This window comes from Thamnophis elegans, chromosome 11 (genome assembly GCF_009769535.1).
Source record: "Thamnophis elegans isolate rThaEle1 chromosome 11, rThaEle1.pri, whole genome shotgun sequence".
Taxonomy (NCBI): Eukaryota; Metazoa; Chordata; class Lepidosauria; order Squamata; family Colubridae; genus Thamnophis; species Thamnophis elegans.
The window spans coordinates 12,889,149-12,910,420 of record NC_045551.1 but is presented as its reverse complement, the minus strand read 5'-3'; the positions used below and the strand labels follow the sequence as shown (position 1 = coordinate 12,910,420).

The window sequence follows — 21,272 nt, the reverse complement described above, 5'->3', positions numbered from 1 at the left end:
TGGGGGACATGTACAAAAGCCAAAGAATTCTGGACCAAAATTCAAAAATGGTTTGAAGAAATAATAGAACAAAAAATTGACATGAACCCTGAGTTGTTTCTTCTAGGAATAATTTAAAAAAATATTAGTAAGGATATCCAATATTTAATGCTTCATATAATCACTGCTGCCAGTTTTTCTATGCCCAAAGTTGGAAACTAAAAACCATTCCATCAAATGCAGAAACCATAAAAAAAGGTGTTAGAATGCTCAGAAATGGACAAACTAACAATGGAACTAAGAGAGAGAGAGAAACAGAGAACTACAAGATATGGAACAGGTGGTATAACTGTCTTGAAAAGAGATGTAAAATCAATGCATAAGGAATACATAGCAAACACAATGAAAAGAGATGGAATATATTTAGAAAGCAATAGAGCTGGAAATATTGTATATAGATGTATATATTGTAAAAATGAGAAAGTAAACAAAGAAGAATATGTATAAAATAATAGAATGGAAAGTGGAAAACCCAAAATTAGAAAAAAGAAATACCAATAAGAGAAAGCTGTAAAAGTGTAATTGTGATTTTAATGTTTGGAAAATGTCAAATAATTTTTTTTAAAAAAAAAGAGTACTACGATATAAGTAATCCTCCATATTGTTTCTAAAACAATATATTTCTTATAGTTAAATGGCTTTCCATCTGAAGGAAAGAGATTCTCTTTTAGGTAGTCTGTGTTTTCCATACATCAAAATTTAAATTTCAAAGCTCAGATTCTTGCAATTTTGATGGTATAGATTTGGATACATTTTGCTCCAAAATCATTTTTTATAGGAAGTGTGGGAAGTTATCACCCAGCCCTCTCCCAGAAAAATGAAATATCCTAGGAAATATTGAAAAGGCAGAATATTTCTCTGGATATGAAAAGAAAGAAACATGTTTTAAAAGACAGAATAGTTGCCTGTAGCTTCCTGCCCATCCCCACTGTTAATGGGCCATTAAGGCCAAGCTAGTCCACTTTTACATAATAAAGACTTCTCCACTTCAGCTACAGGAGGATGGGATTAAGGCACTTTACCCAACTCACCACATGGCATCTGAGAACTCATCCATACCTGGATTCAAAACACAGCCTAGAGAGTAGCCCATGCATGGCCCCATGGTTGTCTGACAACCAATCAGAATACATTTCTTACACAGGAACAGGAAACAGAGAGGTGGGACTGAACAGGTTATAAAAAGCCTAGCAAGCCCCTCCTTCAGCCCTTCTCTTCTTCTCCACCAACATTGAAGCATGTGATCACCTTTTCTGTTCAGGACTCAAGCAATGTAGTCCTGTCCACCAATAAACCATCTTTCCAAGCAGCCTCCATGTCTCCAGTGTCTTTTCCCCCATTTGGAGCTGAACCCAGAAGGACATTTCTTTCATCAGAAGAATGCAGATAAATGTGAGCAATCAGCTCAAGTCAAAAGTGAGGCCCGTGATCAATATTTGTTTAGAATGCAGAATGAAGCCTGGCTCTTGTTCATTGTTGAGAATTGATGTTAGAGATACTAAAGAGTCAGAATTATCATATGCATCATCATACATAGTGGCTTTCTGTATAGAGAATATTGGAGAAAATGTTCTTTTTATATTCTTTAGGAAACTGTAGAGGAGAGAAAAGCAAGTATCTACAGGTCACTCACCAGTAATTCCTCCAAAGAGATGAGCTGCTTCAGTGATTTTCCAATGCCAGATAACTTTCCAAACTTTCTGCACAATATAAAGTTCCTGGAATATTTACGACTGTATGCAAAACATTTTGAGCTACTCAAATATATCAGATTCAAGGTGAGTAGCATTGAATTTCCAAGTGACCATATGGACGCATCACACTAGCACTGTTTAAATCAGTGTTTTTCAAACTTGACAACTCTAAGATATGTGGATTTCAACTACCAGAATTTTCTAGCCAGCATTTGAAAAACACTGATTTAAATAAAAGAAAATTGAAATCATCAGTGTAATAGCATTAAGCATAATGTATATCTCAAAGGACTACACAACATGTGTATTGTACACATACACATATATGTACATCAGTGGTGGGATTCAGCCAGTTTGCACCTATTTGGGAGAACCAGTTGTAAACTTTCTAAGCAGTTCGGAGAACTGGTTGTTGGAAGAAATCTCCTTTTGTTTTTTTCCACTTTACAGGGCTAATCCTGTAAGGAAGGCAGGAAGGAAACATTCTAGTGTTGTTTTTAGCCTAATCTTTATTGACCTGCTTACAGAAACTGCCTCTCCGGTTAACCCTTATGACATTGTAACAGCTAAGGCGAAGCTTCCATCGACCTGAGTGACCTTGAGTTGGCCACGCCCACCCAGTCACATGATCACCAAGCCCCACCTACACAGATGGTCATTAGGGCAGAGAACCGGTTGTTAAATTATTTGAATCCCACCACTGGAGGGAGGGAGGGAAGAAGGAAAGGAAGGGAGAAAGAAAGAAAAAGAAAAAGAAAAGAAACTCACTTTTCAGCCAGGAGATTCAGCAAAGGGGAAAAACAAATGCTGTCGCTTTTGGTTTTTGGAAGAAATCTCCTTTTGTTTTTTTCCACTTTACAGGGCTAATCCTGTAAGAAAGGCAGGAAGGAAACATTCTGGTGTTGTTTCTAGCCTAATCTTTATTGCCCTGCTTACAGAAACTGCCTCTCCGTTTAACCCTGATTACATTGTAACAGCTAAGGTGAAATGCCCATCAATGTGAGTGATGTTGAGTTGACCATGCTCACCCAGTCACATGACCACTGAGCCCCACCTACCCAGCTGGTCATTAGGGCAGAGAACCGGTTGTTAAATTATTTGAATCCCACCACTGACATATACATATGCCAGTTTAAATAAACCAAGGCAACTGTAAATAGAATGAAGTATAGTAGTCTATTAACCAGATAAATCGTAACAGAAAATAACCAATTTTTTTATACAGAGGAGCAGTTAGTGAAATAATCAGAACTGCAAAAGGCATCCCTTTGATGTATTTGTTTTCCATCAACCCCAAACACGGCACTTGAACTTTGAAAGAGAGTGTAGCCCTGTCCTGTTCTGATTGCAGATCTCCATTCCTGACTGGTAAACTTCCCAAGCTAGAGTAATTCTACTTAATGTAGTTTATCTATCTAATTACTCTAGAGGTGAAGGAACCAGACTAGAAATCAGGACACTTTAAGTTCTAGTTCCACTTTAAGCTTAAAAGCTAGCCAGGTAACTTCAGGCCAGCCACTCGCTCTCAGCCCAACTTATCTCACAAGTTTATTGTTGGGGAAATAGAAGAAGAGACTATTAGGTTTGTTCACCATCTTGAGTTATTTATATAAAAATATAAAGACAGGGTAAAAATAAATACAGGTTATGACTGTAATGGAGCCTGACCATTACAGTTGCAAGTTGCAACGGTCATTAAGAGAAATGTCAAGCCTAATGCCCTGTCCCTGCTCTCATCAATGAATCATTAAATGAATGTACAGGTTGTTAGGTGGAGAATTAGATGCCTCAGGGAGTTCACCGACAAATGCACGATAGACATATGTGCACCGACAAAACCGTGATGCCAAAACCGCGACGTCAAAATCACTAATTGATTTTCGACAATAGCGCGCGGACAAATGCGCGATGACAAAATCGCACATATATCCGTTATAACCCTAACCCTAACCCTAAATTTTTTCGATTTTATTGTCATTGCGCTTTTGTCGGCGCGATTTTGACGTCGCGGTTTTGTCGGCGCGCATATGTCTATCGCACATTTGTCAGGTCACTGCCTCAGGGGTGAGGCAGACCCTTGGAGGCCTAGCACAGACTCAGGCCTGCCTGCTCCAGGCCTCTCCCACCCCTGAGAGACTTGATGCTCCCTGTCCCTTGGGATTTCCCCAGGCCGAGTCCTGCTAGCAAGCTGGCCTTTTAGCCATGCAACGGAGCCTAAAGGAGCTATCAATGCAGGGAGGAAAGTTATAGCTTGTAGGCCTTAGCCAACTGCCCATCCAGCCACCTGAGGGACCACACTTACTTCTAGGGCCAAGCAACATCTAACTTACTTTTATTTTTGCAGAGGAACCTGGACCAGGCGGGGTGAGGTGAAGCTTTTGTTGCAGAGGCCGCCAACCTTAGGCCAAACTTATGCTAATCTCCTAACATGTGGTACTTCTCAAGAGACTGTGGGAGACTCTGTTTTTAAGGATGCTCCCTTTGTGGAGACACTGTTATTTTTAAAAAGACACTGTGAGTTTGCTCCAGGGGTGGGTTTCAACCGGTTCGCGGCGGTCCCTGCGAACCGGTTGGTCGGCGAACCCGGAAGTAAGTAACTTCCGGGAACGGCGAAGGGCCCAGCCGCCCGCCCGCACTCCTTACCCGGTTTTGACGAGTTCTGCGCTTCCACGCATGCGCAGGACGCATACAGCGCCTGCGCGATCCTCCAGGAGCAGCTGGAGCATCGCACAGACGCTAGTATGCATGCGTGCGACGCGTGCGTGCACGAGGACGCCGCCGGCCCTGTTCCAACCGAACCGGTTGGAACGGGGCCAGAAACCCACCCCTGGTTTGCTCCCTAGTGTCTCAGTAATTTTTTCACACTGTTCCTCATTCCCAAAATGTACACTGCTGCAATATTCAAAAGTCTCTGCTTCCTCTAGTCCACAGAAAGAATGATTGGTGTATCATATTTATTTCTCATGGCAGGTGACATTCGGTGAGAGATAAAACAGCGAGAGGAATTCACCTTAATTTGCTCCACATAAAATCTGTAAACACAACTTCAACCGATCAGCCTTGTCATTTCTCCTGGCTGAAGAAATGCACATCAAACATGGCAATTGTGTAAATTCCAGACTTGTTCTTTAACTTCATTCAAGAAAACAAAATGAGACAAGCTATTTTAGCAGCCAACAATTACTGTGTATAATAACTGTATCCCTTCTCTGTTTTCGTATTAGTCTCTAGTTGTGCGTGTAGAAAAATGTCAAGATTTCTCTACCACTGGCCAATGGAATGTGACTATAGAGAACGATGGAAAACAGGAATCCTTCACCTTTGATGCTGTCATGATCTGTTCAGGACACCAGATAGAAGCATATACTCCGCTGAATTATTTTCCTGGTACGGCTGGGCTTAACAGAACATCGAAGCTTTGAATGTTTTTGCAAATGTTTAGAAATAGCACATTCTAGCTCCAGCATCCAGTGATTGGGGATGAGATAAATTCAGCTCTGTCATAGAAACCAATGAAATAGCCATGGATCGTGCTGGAATGTGGGGTGATGTTTAATTATATCTTGAAAATGGTACATAACTAAGAACCTGACTTCTTGCCTGCCACAAAGATGCATTTGGAAATGGAAGGGGAAATGTTACAGACCTGAAAAATATGATCAGAAACACTATTTTACTTAGCTTTTTATGTTTGATTATAGTTTTATAGATTATAGTTTTTACGTATAAGGAGAGATTGAAGGAAGTGAATAAGTACAGCTTTAGTTTAGTTTAGTTTAGTTTAGTTTATTGACATTTATAGGCCGCCCTTTTCCCTGAGGGGACTCAGGGCGGCTTACAATCAATGGGAAGGGAGTGTAGGACAAAACACAAGAAAGAAAAAAATGTGAATAAAAAAAATAAACCGATAAAACACAACATTCATTCAGCATTCGGGTGGGGCAAGGTTCGGATCTTATCCCCAGGCCTGACGGGATAGCCAGATCTTAAGGGCTGTGCGGAAGGCCTGGACGGTGGTGAGGGTACGAATCTCCACGGGGAGATTGTTCCAAAGCGTCGGAGCTGCAACTGAGAAGGCTCTCCTCCGCGTAGTCGCCAGTCGGCACTGACTGGCGGATGGAATTCGGAGGAGGCCTACTCTATGCGATCTGATGGGACAGAGGGAGGCAATTGGCAGAAGGCGGTCTCTCAGATAGTCGGATCCACTACCATGGAGGGCTTTGTGAATGGTGAGTAGCACCTTGAAGCGCACCCGGAGATCAACAGGTAGCCAGCGCAGCTCACGGAGGATCGGTGTTATGTGGGCGAACCGTGGTGCGCCCACGATCACTCGCGCGGCCGCATTCTGGACTAGCTGAAGTCGCCGGATGCTCTTCAAGGGCAGCCCCATGTAGAGCTTGGGAGATAGAAGGAAAAGGGAGGACATTACTGAAAACTTTAATAATATTAAGGGTGTGAATAAGGTTCTAGAAGGCAGTATTTTCACCATTAAGCAAAAATCAAGAACATAGGAGCATAACTTCAAACTGACAGGAGGGAAGTTGAAAAGTAATGGTAGAAAGTATTGCTTCACAGAAAGAGAAGTGCAAGCTTGGAATCAATTTCCAGCAGAGTTAGTGAGTCAGTCATCAGTAACTGAGTTTAAACATGCCTGGGATAAATACATATACATCATTTGACACAAATTTAACAACAACAACAATTTTAAAAAAAACAAAGAAATAAAACACTAGGACTTTTTATGCTGTCAGTTTTCTGTTTCTATGTTTTGTTGTATAGATGCAGCATTTGTCAAGAAAAAAATGAGGCAAAAATCACTTTTATTTATATTCTTGCTTGCGATTCCATGATTTAAAAAGATTTTTTTCTCACTCATGATATCTATGTTTATCCCTGTCATTCTTGACGTAACTTTTTGTCCTCAGTCCAAACAAAATGTTACAAAAAGTTACAAATTTTGCAATGTATCCTTTATGTCCCGTTGTGCAAACAAAATGGTGAAAGCAAATCATGTAGTACTCTTTATTTTTATATTATAGCAAGCTCATATTTTGATTTCTTTAAAGCGGGAAGGCATTGAAATTCTACACGGAGGAGAAGGGATCAGAATCTGGTACATCAAAACCATTTTATTTTTTTTGCAGCCTAAAATTATTGTACTATCGTTGTGGTTTGCTTCATGGCAGGTTTTGAAAAATTCAAGGGGAATTCATTCCACAGCCAAAATTACAAGGATTCAGAAGGATTTGAAGGGAAGACTGTTGTGATCATTGGAATGGGAAATTCAGCTGCTGACATTGCTGTGGAGATCTGCAAGAAAGCAAATAAGGTATAGGGAGAGTAGGTTGTTTGGGGAGGTTATAATATTTCAGATGTGGTCTTAAGATTTTGCAGCAGGCCCAAAGCATGAAAGTAGATTACTCAATTTGAAAAGAGCATGCATCCATACACACGAGAGAACAGGAATAGGGGAAGTCAAAGGGATACAGAACAATATAGGTATAAATACAAAAATTGCATACCATACTCATGGGATATTTTTTTACAAAAACAAATGGTTAGACTGAATCATTGAAACAAGGGTAATATGATACTGGATCATGCCTCCATCAGTTTCCTACAAAAAGAAATTTTTCCCTAGGCCTTCTCCACATTTCTTGAATTGTAGAATCCATTTGCCAAAACATAAAACCAAATCTAGTTATTGGAAAGCAAAACAAATTCATTCCTAGCTTCATTAAAACTATCTGGAGTGGATACAAGAGATTTCACTTTTCAACTGTGCAAACACATTGACTCATCTAATAATCTGGAATAAACTCAAAATTTGCCAGATTAAAATAATCCCACCTATTCTGTGCCCAAACGGATTACCAAGGAAGGGAGGATAATTCCCCTTCTATCTCTAATTTCAGTGTGTCAGAAAACAGACAAACCACAGAAAAAACAATGCAAACAAGTGAGTTTTAAATGTCCCAGGACAAATACCATAGAAAAAGGCAAAAATAATTTCCCAAATTCAAATGAATGATAGTCCAGCCCAATTCAGTGCTAAGCTTGCTCCTGAATTTTCCCTGTATACATTGCTTTTTGAATAATATGTACTGCTTGCATCACAAATCTCACATATTTTGAAATCTGTTACAACAGTTGAATATTATGACCTTCATTAAAACTAGATAAACTTTACAACTTTGTAAGGGTTTGGATTTCTGAGAAATCTATTTCAAGCTAATTTAATGGCAAATATATTTGCAAAGAGCTAAGGATGTTTAAGATCTCTGAGCATTCACTGATCTTATAGCCACATTAAGTGCTCTTCATTTCTGAGCTTTAGGGTACTAACATTTCCTTTTCTCAGATCTCCGGATATTCTTTGGACGCTGAAATATCAATGGGGTGAAAAATGAGTCTCTATCCTTCCTTCCTTAAATTTGCTAGGTTGTACAGTATGTACATTGGCCTATTATCTGACTTGGTATCAGGGACGTGCAGTCACTAGAGGCAGGGGAGGCGTGGCCTCACCAGTCATGAGGAAAAGGAAAGAATTTTAAAGAATTTTTTTTTAAATAATTAAAGCCAAGGTAGTTGCTACCAGATTCACAGTGACTTGGAACAGTGCTTAGTGTTAACTATAGGAGGAGGCCAGAGAAATAGGGGCCTCCTGTGCATAAGCAATTTTTCACCTTTTAGAGTTAAGCAAGGGTTAACAAGCAAAAAATTCCATATGCAAAGGAGGCACGTATTCTCTCGCCTCCTGTAGAGGGCATTTTTAGAGGCTTTTTAGAGTTCTCTGGGAGCAACTAGCTCAGTATGACTCAGAGCTCTGGCAGAACCATGTTGCCTTTTCAAACACATACACACACAGCTGGATAAAAGTACATAAGCCCAGCTTCACTGATTACAACATGATTCACCTGCAATCAAAGGTTCCGATCGGAAGGCAGCAGGAGAAGTTGGGGTATGGCAGAGGAGCTGCTTTCAAGCCTTTGGAAAATATATCCAATCCAACTTCTGTGTTTGTGTTTGTTTGAGAGTGAGAGTGAGAGAGGGATCCAATTTCTCTGTGTGCGTGTGTCTGTTTGAGAGAGGGGGGAAGGAGGGAGAGAGGGAGGAAGGAGGGGGAGGGAGAAGAAAAAAAATGGGAAAACTTATTTTGCAAGGGGGAAAAATGCTGTCGCTTTAAATCGGAACTGAGCATGCCTGGCTGTGGAATTCTGGGAGTTGAAGTCCACAAGTCTAAAAAGTGCCTCACCAGCCATAAAGCTGACCGCACGTCACTGCTTGGTATCATGGTTCTGTAGTATTTTTATTTTCATCTTTTATTTGCATAGGAAATACCCATAGGTGGGACATATTAGAATCCCAAACCTCTACCAGCAAAGTACAGAATTACAATCTAACAAGAGCTAAAATCTATAGTACCCTTCCTGTAATTACAGCATGAGTTTGAGGTCTATGCTGAAAAAAGCTGTTTCTTTGAGAATCAAAACAATAACCGCTCTAATTATAAATTAAATGATTAAAAATAACAGAAGACTATAGAAAAGTCCAGACTTATAGAGTGGGAAATGATCATGAGAGCATTATGTACCTATGCTCAAATGTTGTAGTAGGCTAAGGAAAAGAAAGTGGGTTTCAGGAAAAGGAGAGCATCAAAATAGGTACCTTCAATCCTTCTCTTGTGATTATATAGGTGGTCCTCAGTGCCAGGGGAGGCACCTGGGTGATGAGTCGAGTATATGACAATGGCTATCCCTGGGACACCGTTTACCACACTCGCTTTCTTAATTTTATCCGAAATTCTGTCCCATGGTTTGTTTTGAAATGGATGACAGAACAGAAGATGAATCAATGGTTCAATCATGAAAACTATGGCTTGGTGCCTCAAAACAGGTATATGAGGAGAAATGCATAATTATATATTTGTCATGAAACTGTATTTATAGTTATTGCTAGTTATTACAACAATCACTTGCAAAATTAGTAATTTAACCTTAAAGCTAGTCAAGGTTTTGAATTGTGCTGAATTTCACCTCCTGTACCATTCTGCAAAACCAAGCAAAATTGAATTGGTATGTTGCTTAAAATAATTTTGTATGAGTAAAGTTAAATAATCTTTGACTATCAGTATTAGCTTCCATTTATTCCTATTTTGAAAAACCATATGCAATTCCCACTTTAAAACTCATGTATCTGTAAAAACATGTTTCTTATTGTGTCTCTTCATGGATCACTTTTGTTGCCTTGCTGATCTCCAGAGTGTGAGTTCCAACCAATGCCCTAATTAAAACATGAATCTCAAGCTGAGGTTCAAAAGAAATCCAGTTATTTATTAGGAGTGTCATGTCGGCATGTACTAAGTGAAACCAACTCTGACCTCACTTAATTCACGGCTTGGCTCTGATCCTGTTTCCCCCTCCCCCTAAGGTGTATCATCAGTCACATTCCCCAATGAAGCAATTTCACGGGTTGCAAAAGTCACTCCCTCCAGCCATTGTGGATCTCCGTGGAGATGGCCTTGACATTTGTTGGCTGGAATGTGCTTTGTTTTGACTGAGGTGCAGTGGTGGGATTCAGCCAGTTTGCACCTATTCAGGAGAACCGGTTGGTAACTTTCTAAGTAGTTCAGAGAACTGATTATTGGAAGAAACCTCCTTTTGTTTTTTTCCACTTTACAGGGCTAATCCTGTAAGGAAGGCAGGAAGGAAACATTCTAGTGTTGTTTCTAGCCTAATCTTTATTGCCCTGCTTACAGAAACTGCCTCTCCGGTTAACCCTTATTACATTGTAACAGCTAAGGCGAAGCGTCCATCGACCTGAGTGACCTTGAGTTGGCCACGCCCACCCAGTCACATGACCACCGAGCCCCGCCTACCCAGATGTACATTAGGGCAGAGAACCGGTTGTTAAATTATTTGAATCCCACCACTGCTGAGGTGCAAACTCCCTGATACAGCTGCGAGGCTCCATTCCCCATCCCCCTGCCAATGGCAACTTGAGAGCTGGTTAGGCAGGCTTTGTGAGTTGACACAGGGATTTATTCAACAATAGCATCTACCCTTGAAATCCTTTCATTTTTTCGGTATCAGTTTGATGGCTGCTTTTGCAATGCAATATGAGGACTCTAATGAATACAGCATGGTCTTTACTGTATTGTACAGACATATAGGAATTAAAACCAATAGCAAAAATCAACAATCCAAATGTCTAAAGTTGCAGAAAATATTCCAACTCCAATAGAGACAAGAACAATAAAAAAACAATCATGCGCTCACTCAACATTTCCTCTCTCTTCCTGTCCCAACCCAAAATGCCCCGGGGGAACAGCCAAGTCTCTATTGGCTTAGAGTATGAAGGAGAAGCTAGAGTGGTGTCTTTCAATGACTTAATAGTCTTTCCATCATCTTAATTGCAAGTGTATTTATATATTACATTTGTGTAGGGAAGCAGGCTGCTTTATGTGGGAAATCAAGCCTTCAAGTGTCTAGTTTCCACTTTCAAAGTTTTTGTTTCTTTTTTAAAAAAAGAAAATTAACAACATATGCACTTTCTCAGGTATGTACAGATGCAGATTTAAAATAAATAGTGAGTTATTCATACCCATTCAGGGACAAAACGAGGAATATCCTTTTAAAAAATGTTTTATCTTTTCAACAAATCCCTCCCATCTCTATTTACAGGGTTCAAATGGCAGAAAATGTTGCAAAACAAATTCTAGAGTTTTGAAGTTCTTCTTCCTATTTTCCCCATAACAGCTCCTCTATGAAGTGTATCGGGCTAAGAGGTTATGAGTGCCTTAAAGTCACCCAGCTGGTTTTCATGCCTAAGGCAGGACTATAAGTCATAATCTCTTGGTTTCTAACCTGATACCTTCACCACTAGACCTAACTGGGCTCTTTTCAAATTTTTAATTAATTTTCAGTTAAACATTGTACAGTTTAAAATTACGTTTAAAACTAGTTTAGAAGAAAAATGGGAGATGTCATCAAATGTTAGTGGGAAAAGCCGTTTTGTATAGAGTGAGAGTTGTTACAAAACTAAGGAGCGTGTTAGTGTAGATTGGCTTAAGAAAACTAGAATGAGTTCCTGAGGGAAGATAATTTCCCCTTCTAGGATATGCTCTTCTATTCATTGAATATGACAAAATCGAATTGTACAAAGCAGAGGTGGTTTCCTACCAGTTCACACCTATTCGGTAGAACTGGTTTGTCAAATCTACCGAACCGGTTAGAAGAGGTTCCACCAGTGGACCCGGAAAGCAGGCCACACCTACAGAAGAGGTTCCAAAAAATTTTGAAACCCATCACTGGTCCTTGGATATGATTATTCTACACTATCATGCTCATATTTATAAAACTCAGTGCCTCTGTGAAAGGTAAGGATGGCTACTGCGTTTCTGGTCCAATCAAAACATTGCGTGTGTTGAAGTTGTTTTAACGCAAACCAAAGATGCCTTTTAAAAAACAAGTTTACATCATATTCTTATGCATGCCAGTGCTGTGTGTGAGGCAATTTAAGGTGGTTCTGACAAGTGTCGTCAGCATCTTCATATCCGGTCACATGGGCAGCAAGCCACTCCCACAAAGTAGGCCACACCCACAGAGTAGGTTCGAACAATTTTTGAAACCCACCACTGGTACAAAGTATTATGAAAAGTCAACTGGTGATAATATATTTTTCTTAGCAGTGTTTTCCATCTATTGTTCTGTACGTTTTAGGTACTTGATGAAAGAACCAGTGTTCAATGATGATCTGCCCAGCCGTATCCTGTGTGGATATGTCAACGTGAAACCACTTGTCAGGCAATTCACAGAAACCTCAGCCATATTTGAAGATGGGACAGTGGTGGAGAATGTAGACATTGTCATCTTTGCAACAGGCTACAGTGTTGCATTCCCTTTCCTGGACAAATCAGTCCTTGAGGTAGAGGATAATCGTGTCCCACTGTATAAACATGTCTTCCCTCCTCATCTGGAGAAGCCAACCTTGGCTGTTATTGGTCTCATCCAGCCCCTTGGGCCTATTATGCCTACTTCAGAACTTCAGGCACGCTGGGCTACAAGAGTCTTCAAGGGTAAGATTATAAAGAGGATGAATATTTTATATAAAGTGATGCCAACAGTGGGCATCTTGACCTGCAGAGTATAGAGGAGTGTTTCTCAACCTTGTCAACTTGAAGATGTCTGGACTTCAACTTTCAGAATCCCTCAGCCAGCATTCGCTGGCTGGGGAATTCTGGGAGTTGAAGTCCAGACATCTTCAAGTTGACAAGGTTGAGAAACACTGGTATAGAGGGATAATATGCTGACTTAAGGAACTTGAAATCTAAAATTTGATACAGGATAATGAGAAAAGAAAATGAAGAACACTATACTTATTCAAGGTACAGGTAGTCCTGAAATTACAACCATTTGTTTAATGACACTTCAAAGTTACAATGGCTTTGTTAAAAGCGACTTATGTCTTCTACTCACACTTAGGGAACCATTGCACCATCCTTGTGGTCATGAGATGGCAATTCAGGCATTGAAAACTGGCTCACTGGTTGTCATTTGTAACACTTTTTTGCTGATTTCCAACAAAAAATGAAAAAAACCACCAATTGGGGAAACTGAATTTTGAATGAAATTTGAATTCGTTTAACGACCACACGATTTGCTTAATGTCTACATGACTCACTTAATGTCTTCAGTACAAATGGTTGCAAATAAGGTCCATCTCGACTTACAACCACAAAAACTGATTACAGAAAATCTGGTCCCAATTATGGCCAGAAGTCAAGGACCAACTGTAATATATATTATTCACATACATAAACAAACCAGAATTTATTTGAGGTTGATAAACCACAGTTTGAAATGTTGGCTTGCTGTTTACTTTTTGATAACAAGTACAGTTTAAAGGTCCACCAAAGTTGCAGCCTTTTTACCTCTAGTACATATTAAATATAATTTAATTTATATTTAAGTTCATTTTTTCTTGGCAATTTTTATTTTATTCAAAAAAAGTTAAAATATAAAAATCAAAGAAATTTAAAAACAGCAACAAACAAAAGACACCAAGCATGCAAGACATTAAAAACAGCATTAAAAAGGAAAAGAAAAAAAACCCCATCATATATACACATACTATCCCCCCCTAGGTTGAGTATTGATTAATACAAGGCTACACCTTGTGAAACAGACCCGCTAATTTTTAAAAAACTAATAAATCTGCTTGGCAAACAAAACAGTTAACAGTAAGAACAATAATAATCAGAAAAGGACAAGTTTAGAGTTTCAAAACCCTCTGTTAACAAGCTATTATCGTAATCAACTTGTAGAAAATTTACCATGGCATCTTATCTATCCCAAATCATCCCAAAAGAGTAATTCGTCCTGGATCAAATATCCACATTTGTTTCTTGATGAGTTAAATATAATACATTAAATCTCCACAGTCTATCTTCCTAATAAAATTCATATAAAAGTGGTTTGCAATTAAGCATAATCAATCCATTCCCTAATCTCTGCTATCTTTCTAAAAAAAAAAAAAAAAAAACAATTTGTCACTTTTCCACATCAGGCTCCCAGTATTGTAAATAAATGCACACCAAGTTCAAAGAGATGTATGGAATTAACTCAGTTCTCTGTTTGCACAATCAATATCTCTTTGATCTACAGATTTCAAATCAGATTCCTCCAAAGCTACACACCTCCAAATATGTTCCATAACCATTATCATCCCATCAAACTTTTTAAAAAAGCTTTCAACTAAAAGTTGTATGGTGCCAAAATGTCTTTTCTGATATTTCAGCCACTGTTGTCTGTCCTCTGGAACATTGTTGCTCTATGAAGCTTAACCAGAGAACAAAGAAGCTGAAGCAGAAGGAAATGGGAAATGTGTTTTCTGTCAAAGTGTTTTCTTGGATTTCGATCGAAGATTTTAAAAAAAATAAAAAATAAACAAACTCCAAATATTTTGAAATTGAAAGGGAACAAAAACCTTGTGGCAAGAGTCCAATATTAATGTAAATAAATGAAAACACTTCATAATCCACAATCACACTAAGTTTACATACTGAAAACAAAAGTTATTTAGAACAACAGCATAAAGGAAAACGAAAAAAGAAAACAGCTAAAGTCCAGAAGGGAGTTGAAATAAATCATCATTCAGCCAGCCAGCCAGCTAGAATTTTATCTTTATTAGCAATTTTGGCTTGTTCTACAATCCTGGTTAAAAGAAAACATGGTTTAGTCTGGGACAATGAACTCAGATATTAATCCTAAATTATTCAGTGAGCTTCATAATGTTCTCTGGTTCTCATCCTGCAGAAGATTTCAGCCTAGGAAGCTGACAATGACAGACTAGTGAATTTATGGCTGAAATCTGAAACATAATCATTGCTACTATATGCCAGATTTGGGGTGGTTATGTACAATGTGGATTCTTTCCATATTTTGATATCTTGGAAATAAATATCAAGCCAAGGAAAGGAAAATGAAAGATACATAAACAAAGAAACATATTAGCTCCTTCCAATCATAAGCACTGAGTAGGTTTTAGCCAATAATAATCCAAGGCAAGAAAAGATTCTTGATAAGAAAGAGGCCTGTTTCTTTATAAAACACTGAGGGGTTGCAGAAGTTATCTTTATATATTCCTTAAATCAAGAAACATTTGTTTTCTAAATCCTTCCCCTAGAAACAACTTCACTAACATGAACTCTGGTTAAGATATAGAATAGCTGGTTAGAGCAAGTGGTAGCTTTTGCTTCCCTTTGTAGCCTGTTCTACCGTGACCCATCAAAACCACGGAGGACAAAATCGCGCTCGACGAAAGCGCGCATTTGACGTCATCACAGCGCGACAAAAAAAATTAAAAATTGAAATAAAATTAAAATTAAAGCAAGCCGATTCACATAAAGGTAAGGGTTAGGTTTAGGGTTAGGGTTAGGTTAAGGGTTAGGGTTAGGTTTAGAGCATTAGGGTTACGTTTAGCGTTAGGTTAAGGGTTAGCGTTAGGTTTAGCGTTAGGTTAAGGGTTACGTTTAGGGTTAGATTTAGGGTTAGGTTAAGGGTTAGGTTTAGGGTTAGGGTTAGGGTTAGGTTTGGGGGGGTTAGGGTAAGGTTTTCACTTTATTTTTACATTTTTCGATCACAGCGCGATGTTTTCGTCGCGCTGTGATGACGTCAAATGCGCGCTTTCGTCGGGCGCGATTTTGTCCTCCGCGGTTTTGTGGTGGAACCGCCTGTCTACATTTCTAGTCTATATTTCTCTCAATTTTGTGCATCTTTAAAAGTAAAAGAAGATGAGGAGAAAGAAAAGTATCACAATCTTCCAGGTCTACAATGTGTAAACCTTTTCAAGTTCTGAAACTTTAGGGGATAAAAGAAAAAAAAACTTGATATGGTAGTAAACAAGGTACTAGTGATAGAAGACTGGCTGAATTTCAGTGAACTATTTTTTTTAAAATCCTTAGACTCAAAGAATCCCAAGTTAATTTTGCACTAAGACACTTTACATTTGCAAACAAGAGTTTGTGTACTGGAGAATACAATTAAATATCCTGTGGTTTCTGTGCAAGTAATCTTCAATATGCTCTTTCTTTAGCAAATCGGAGTATCTTATTGATTGGATGTGATTGATTCTTCTAGTACCTTTTGCAAGAATCCCAATTGTCATTTTTAGAAAATCCTGAGGTATAGCAATTTCAGTACTCAGCATGTGGTCCTCAATGGAATTACAGCCACATGAAGGGGAGCATGCAATGGGTTACCCCAAGGTTCTTTCTTTGGACCAGTTCTCTTCAACATCTTCATAAATGACTTAGATGAGAGAATTGAAAGGGAGCTCATCAAATTTGTAGATGACACTAAACTGAGGGAAATTGGTAATACTTTGGAAGAAATACTCAAGAGTTGGAATGAACTTGACAGACTTGGACACTATTCAACGAGATGCAACAAAGTGAAAAAAGTAAGGTCCTGAACAGGTACAGAATAGGCAGTATCTGGCTCAACTGTAGTAGTTGGGAGAATGATCAAGGAGTTCTAGTGGATCACCACTTCAGAAAGAGCCAGCACTGTGCTGCAGCTGTGAAAAAAGTCAACTCAGTTCTAGGCTGCATCAACAGAGGGATAGCATCAGTGGTGGGATTCAAATAATTTAACAACCGGTTCTCTGCCCTAATGACCAGCAGGGTAGGTGGGGCTCGGTGGTCATGTGACTGTGTGGGCATGGCCAACTCAACATCACTCACGTTGATGGGCGCTTCACCTTGGCTGTGACAATGTAATAAGGGTTAACCGGAGAGGCAGTTTCTTTAAGCAGGGCAATAAATATTAGGCTAGAAACAACACCAGAATGTTTCCTTCCTGCCTTCCTTAGCTTTGTAAAGTGAAAAAAAACAAAAGGAGATTTCTTCCAACAACCGGTTCTCCGAACTGCTTAGAAAGTTACCAACCGGTTCTCCCGAATAGGTGCGGACTGGCTGAATCCCACCACTGGATAGCATCAAGGTCATAAGAAATGATAATAACTCTCTAAATAATAAGGTCACAGTTACTGTGTTCAGGTTTGGTCACCACAATATAAAAAAAAATGCTGAGACCCAGAAAGAATGCAGATAACAGCAACAAAGATGTTAAGTTTGTCTCGAGCCTAAACTGCAGGATGAACAGCTAAGGGTTTAACTAGGTATGTATAGCCCAACAAACATAAGTATTAGGGTTGATAGCTGTCATCCAGGACTTGAAGGGCTGTCATAGGGGATCAACAAATGCTCCACCGTACTGAGGGCAGGACAAAAAGTAACGGACAGAATCTCATTAAAGAGAGATCCAATCTAATTCCCTGACAGTGAGAACAATTAATCAATGAAACAGCTTGCCTTCCAGAATTGTAGAATTGTGGCTGCTCCATTGCTGCAGGTTTCAAGAAAAAAATGGACAACCAATCAGGATGGAATAAGATCTCCTACCTTGGCCAAAAAGATACATTTAGGAAGCTCAAAGAATCAATTGGACTCTTCTACTGTTGCTCCCTAATATTTATGGCTGTGAAATAGGAAGTTCAGGATTAGAAACCATTGATAACCCAATTTATCACAAATTTAATCCACTTTTAAAAGCATCTAAACTGGTGACTACCACCCAATGCAAATGAATTTGGCAAGCTAGTTGTACATAAGCTAAAATAATAAACCAATAAAGGAGAATATTTGTAGCTCAGTGTTAAAATTGTGATCTCTGAGCTTGGTTGTTTTCTTGCAGACTGATGATTTTACCTAGTTTGGGTAATGAAACTTCTGCAAGAAAATAACCGAGCTCAGAGAGCATCAAGGATCCTTCAAAATAGTAAATGACAGCAAAGGAAAGAATAAAAATGCCTGGTGGAGCTATATAAATTGTATTCCTAATTGTCCATGAAGTTGATGGACGATGTATGTATATAGGTTTGTGTATGTGTTCATCATTAGAATATAAAGATATTGCATGTTTGCCCTTTTAATTCTCATTCCTCCCCCCACAAAAAAAAATCATTGAAGCACTGAATGACTTTTCCATTTTTTATTCAAAAGTACATTTTAAGTAAACACAGACAAAGAGATTAATACATAGATGTTCTGACCCCCCTCGTCCCACACAACACATACTCCGAGCAAAAGATAAGTTACGGCATTTAATTAACAGACAGACAAGATTAGGCAGCAATCCAGCACAGATAAGGCTTGGCAGCAATCCAGCCTGCCAAGCTCACCATAATGTTCTCCAACATTAGTTCCTGCGTTGACTTCTGCAAGAGGGGCATGTCCACAAGCATTCCTTTTATAGTCTGGAGCGGAGCCTAATGACCACCAGCTGAGTGCAATTACCTCCTGTAACTGTGCAACTGTTCCTGATGTCTATTAGCTCTTCAGTGCCGGGCATCCAGGAACAACTCACTGCTGGCGTCCGGATCACTCTCCCTTGTCTCCTCCCCACTGGTCCAAGGCTCAGGTGCCTCCTGGTGGCCAACCAGCCTCTCTGCGCCCTGCTTGGAGTCGGAACCCTGTCAGGGTCCTCCACATCCTCCAGAGCCAACTCATAGGGCCCCTCGCTGTCGGAGTCTGGTGGCAGCTCCAACGGCTCCTGCTGGGCCACAACACATAGAGTATGGGGAAATTGAAGAAATGGTAAGAGGAAGTAATATTAAAAAATTTTCTTTGCTACTGTCACCCACTTTACATACTCTAAAAAGAATAACATATAATCTCTATATTAGTTATCAAAATTATAAGAAAAAGTAGATGACAGTGATAATGATTATAAAAACAATAGCAACCACATCCAAAATTTTTATATCACTGGGAAGAAAAATAGGATTCTATATTTTTGGATGGCAAGAGTGAGTTATAAACCAATTAAGCTTGTGCATCTGTATGCCTTATGTGAAATTTGAATGAACTATATTGAGATGACTATCCTGCTATGTTGTTTTTTGAGAGGCATAAGTGGCTTGTTCAGACTCAAACTTTTTCTCCCCCTAGGGTTAAGCCTTCTGCCTTCAGAACGTGCCATGATGGCTGATACTTTTAAAAGAAATGAGAAGAGGACTAAGTGGTAAGAGAACTCTCCTAGGCATTGGCATATGTAGAGAGGGTAACAGGCAGCAAGTAATGAAACTTCTGTTGTAATGGTTACAAGTGCAAACATTGTCCATTATATATTTGCATGCAATGTCATCATGCATGGTGAAAAGTAGAAAAAAAAGTAGAAGTAAAAAGTAAAAGTAGAAAAAAACAGAAGTTGCCTTGTGACATCACAACACACAATTTGACATTTGGGCATTAGCATGATTAGGACTGGATAGTTATATTCCTAAAGAACATGGATATTTCTTATTTGGAGACACTTCTCCATCTTATAAAGCTTCCCAAATGGGAACAAATTTGACATGATGATATGTTCATAAATTCTGCTATAAATCAGTGGGCAATGATTTTTTTAAAAAATAGTTTAACTTGAGAGAAATATCAAGAAACATGCTTTGGCATGGATTTATAACATTAAAATATTATAAACATACTTATTTGCTCACCATGAAATAATTAAGAATGTTTTCATATCAATGATGTAAAACCAAATATCAGAGGGGAGCTGGATAGTAGCATTATTATTTGGTTCTCTTATTTCTAACTCTTATCATCTAGAATTTTATTTAGCGACTATTTCTGTTCAGACACAAAATGCTGCAGGGAAGAAAGAAAATACAAAATGTAGGATTGAGGGTTTTCACTTTTTAAAACAGGAATAGCCCAATCAAGTGATCAAAACATGACATTTCAACATTACTTTTAATAATATTCCACAACATTTTAATTCACTTCGTACCAAGGATTTGTGGTGAGTGGGAAGGGTAGAATTGATGTTGGAAGGAGAATAATTATTTCCATTACAGAATTGTAACCCCTCTCAACTACTGTCTCTTTATTTCTCCCACCCACAAAGGTTTGGAACCAGCCGCAGTCAGTCAATCCAAACCGATTTCATTGATTACCTGGACGAGCTTGCTGCAGCCTTGGGATCAAAGCCAGATCTGTTCTCACTGCTGTTGTGGGATCCCATACTGGCTTGGGCCATGTGTTTTGGCCCTTGCAACCCTTTTCAGTTCCGTTTGAAAGGGCCAGGAAAGTGGACTGGAGCCAGGGATGCCATCCTCACCCAGAGGGAGCGGATCATTAAACCCACAAAAACACGAGTCGTGAGCAGCTCTTCAAACCACGCTCTGTTCTCCCTGCTCACAGCCATTGGTCTCCTTCTTATCTTGGCTGCTTTTTTCCTTTTCCTTGTTCAGGACTGATGTCCATCCTAAAAACCCCAAAAAGTGACAATTGCTTATATCAAAACCATGCTTTCTATTCTTCTAATGATTACCATCACGGGTTTACTGTCTATTATACCTTAGTTCTGTATGCTCACAAACATAAAAGAGGATCGTTTGAGCAACTTTCTGGGAAATTATGAACGAGGAAGAGATATGGAAAATGGGGGGGATGAAAGAAAGAAAAAGCTTTTTTTTTTTAAGAAAGGGAAGTTAACATGCCAAGTGCAGCTTTAAGGTGCTCCAACAACATGCCTATTTTTCTGATTCCTTTTAACATTAGATAGCATTGTGAATTGCAATTCATTCTTGAATTTTAAAAAAGGAGCAAATTTGGATTTCATACTTGAATTATATAAAATGCTATCTGGAACATGTCTATTAATGTCTAAAGGCAGAAATATATATTTCATGAAATGCTGTGATGTTCCACTGTGGGTTCACCGACAAAAGGGCGAACAACAAAACCGAGCCCGACTAAACCGCGTCGCTGACGTCATCAACAGGGCGACAACAGCGTGGAGACAGAAGCACGCTGTAAACCCTAAGCCTAAACTTAACCCCTAACCCTAAACCTAACCCTAAACCTAACCCTAAACCTAACCCTAAACCTAATCCTAAACCTAAACCTAAACCTAACTCTTAACCTAACCCTAAACCTAACCCTAAACCTAACCCTAAACCTAACCCTAA

At 39.1% G+C, this 21,272-nt stretch overlaps 1 protein-coding gene across 3 annotated transcripts in view; it reads left to right on the top strand.

Moving 5' to 3' along the window:
• Positions 1-21,072, top strand: part of LOC116514843 (dimethylaniline monooxygenase [N-oxide-forming] 2-like) — a 29,623-nt gene extending 8,551 nt beyond the window's left edge. For 2 of the 3 annotated variants that reach the window (XM_032226628.1, XM_032226627.1), the window contains exons 3-9: positions 1,629-1,817; positions 4,958-5,120; positions 6,920-7,062; positions 9,430-9,629; positions 12,455-12,810; positions 19,246-19,318; positions 20,207-21,072. In XM_032226628.1, coding sequence (XP_032082519.1) covers positions 1,629-1,817; positions 4,958-5,120; positions 6,920-7,062; positions 9,430-9,629; positions 12,455-12,810; positions 19,246-19,318; positions 20,207-20,558 — 1,476 coding nt within the window. In that variant the 3' untranslated portion in view covers positions 20,559-21,072. Of the gene's footprint in view, positions 1-1,628; positions 1,818-4,957; positions 5,121-6,877; positions 7,063-9,429; positions 9,630-12,454; positions 12,811-19,245; positions 19,319-20,206 lie in introns of those variants that run through there. The other variant, XM_032226629.1, reaches the window with a different exon arrangement.
• The last annotated feature ends 200 nt before the right edge of the window (positions 21,073-21,272 follow it).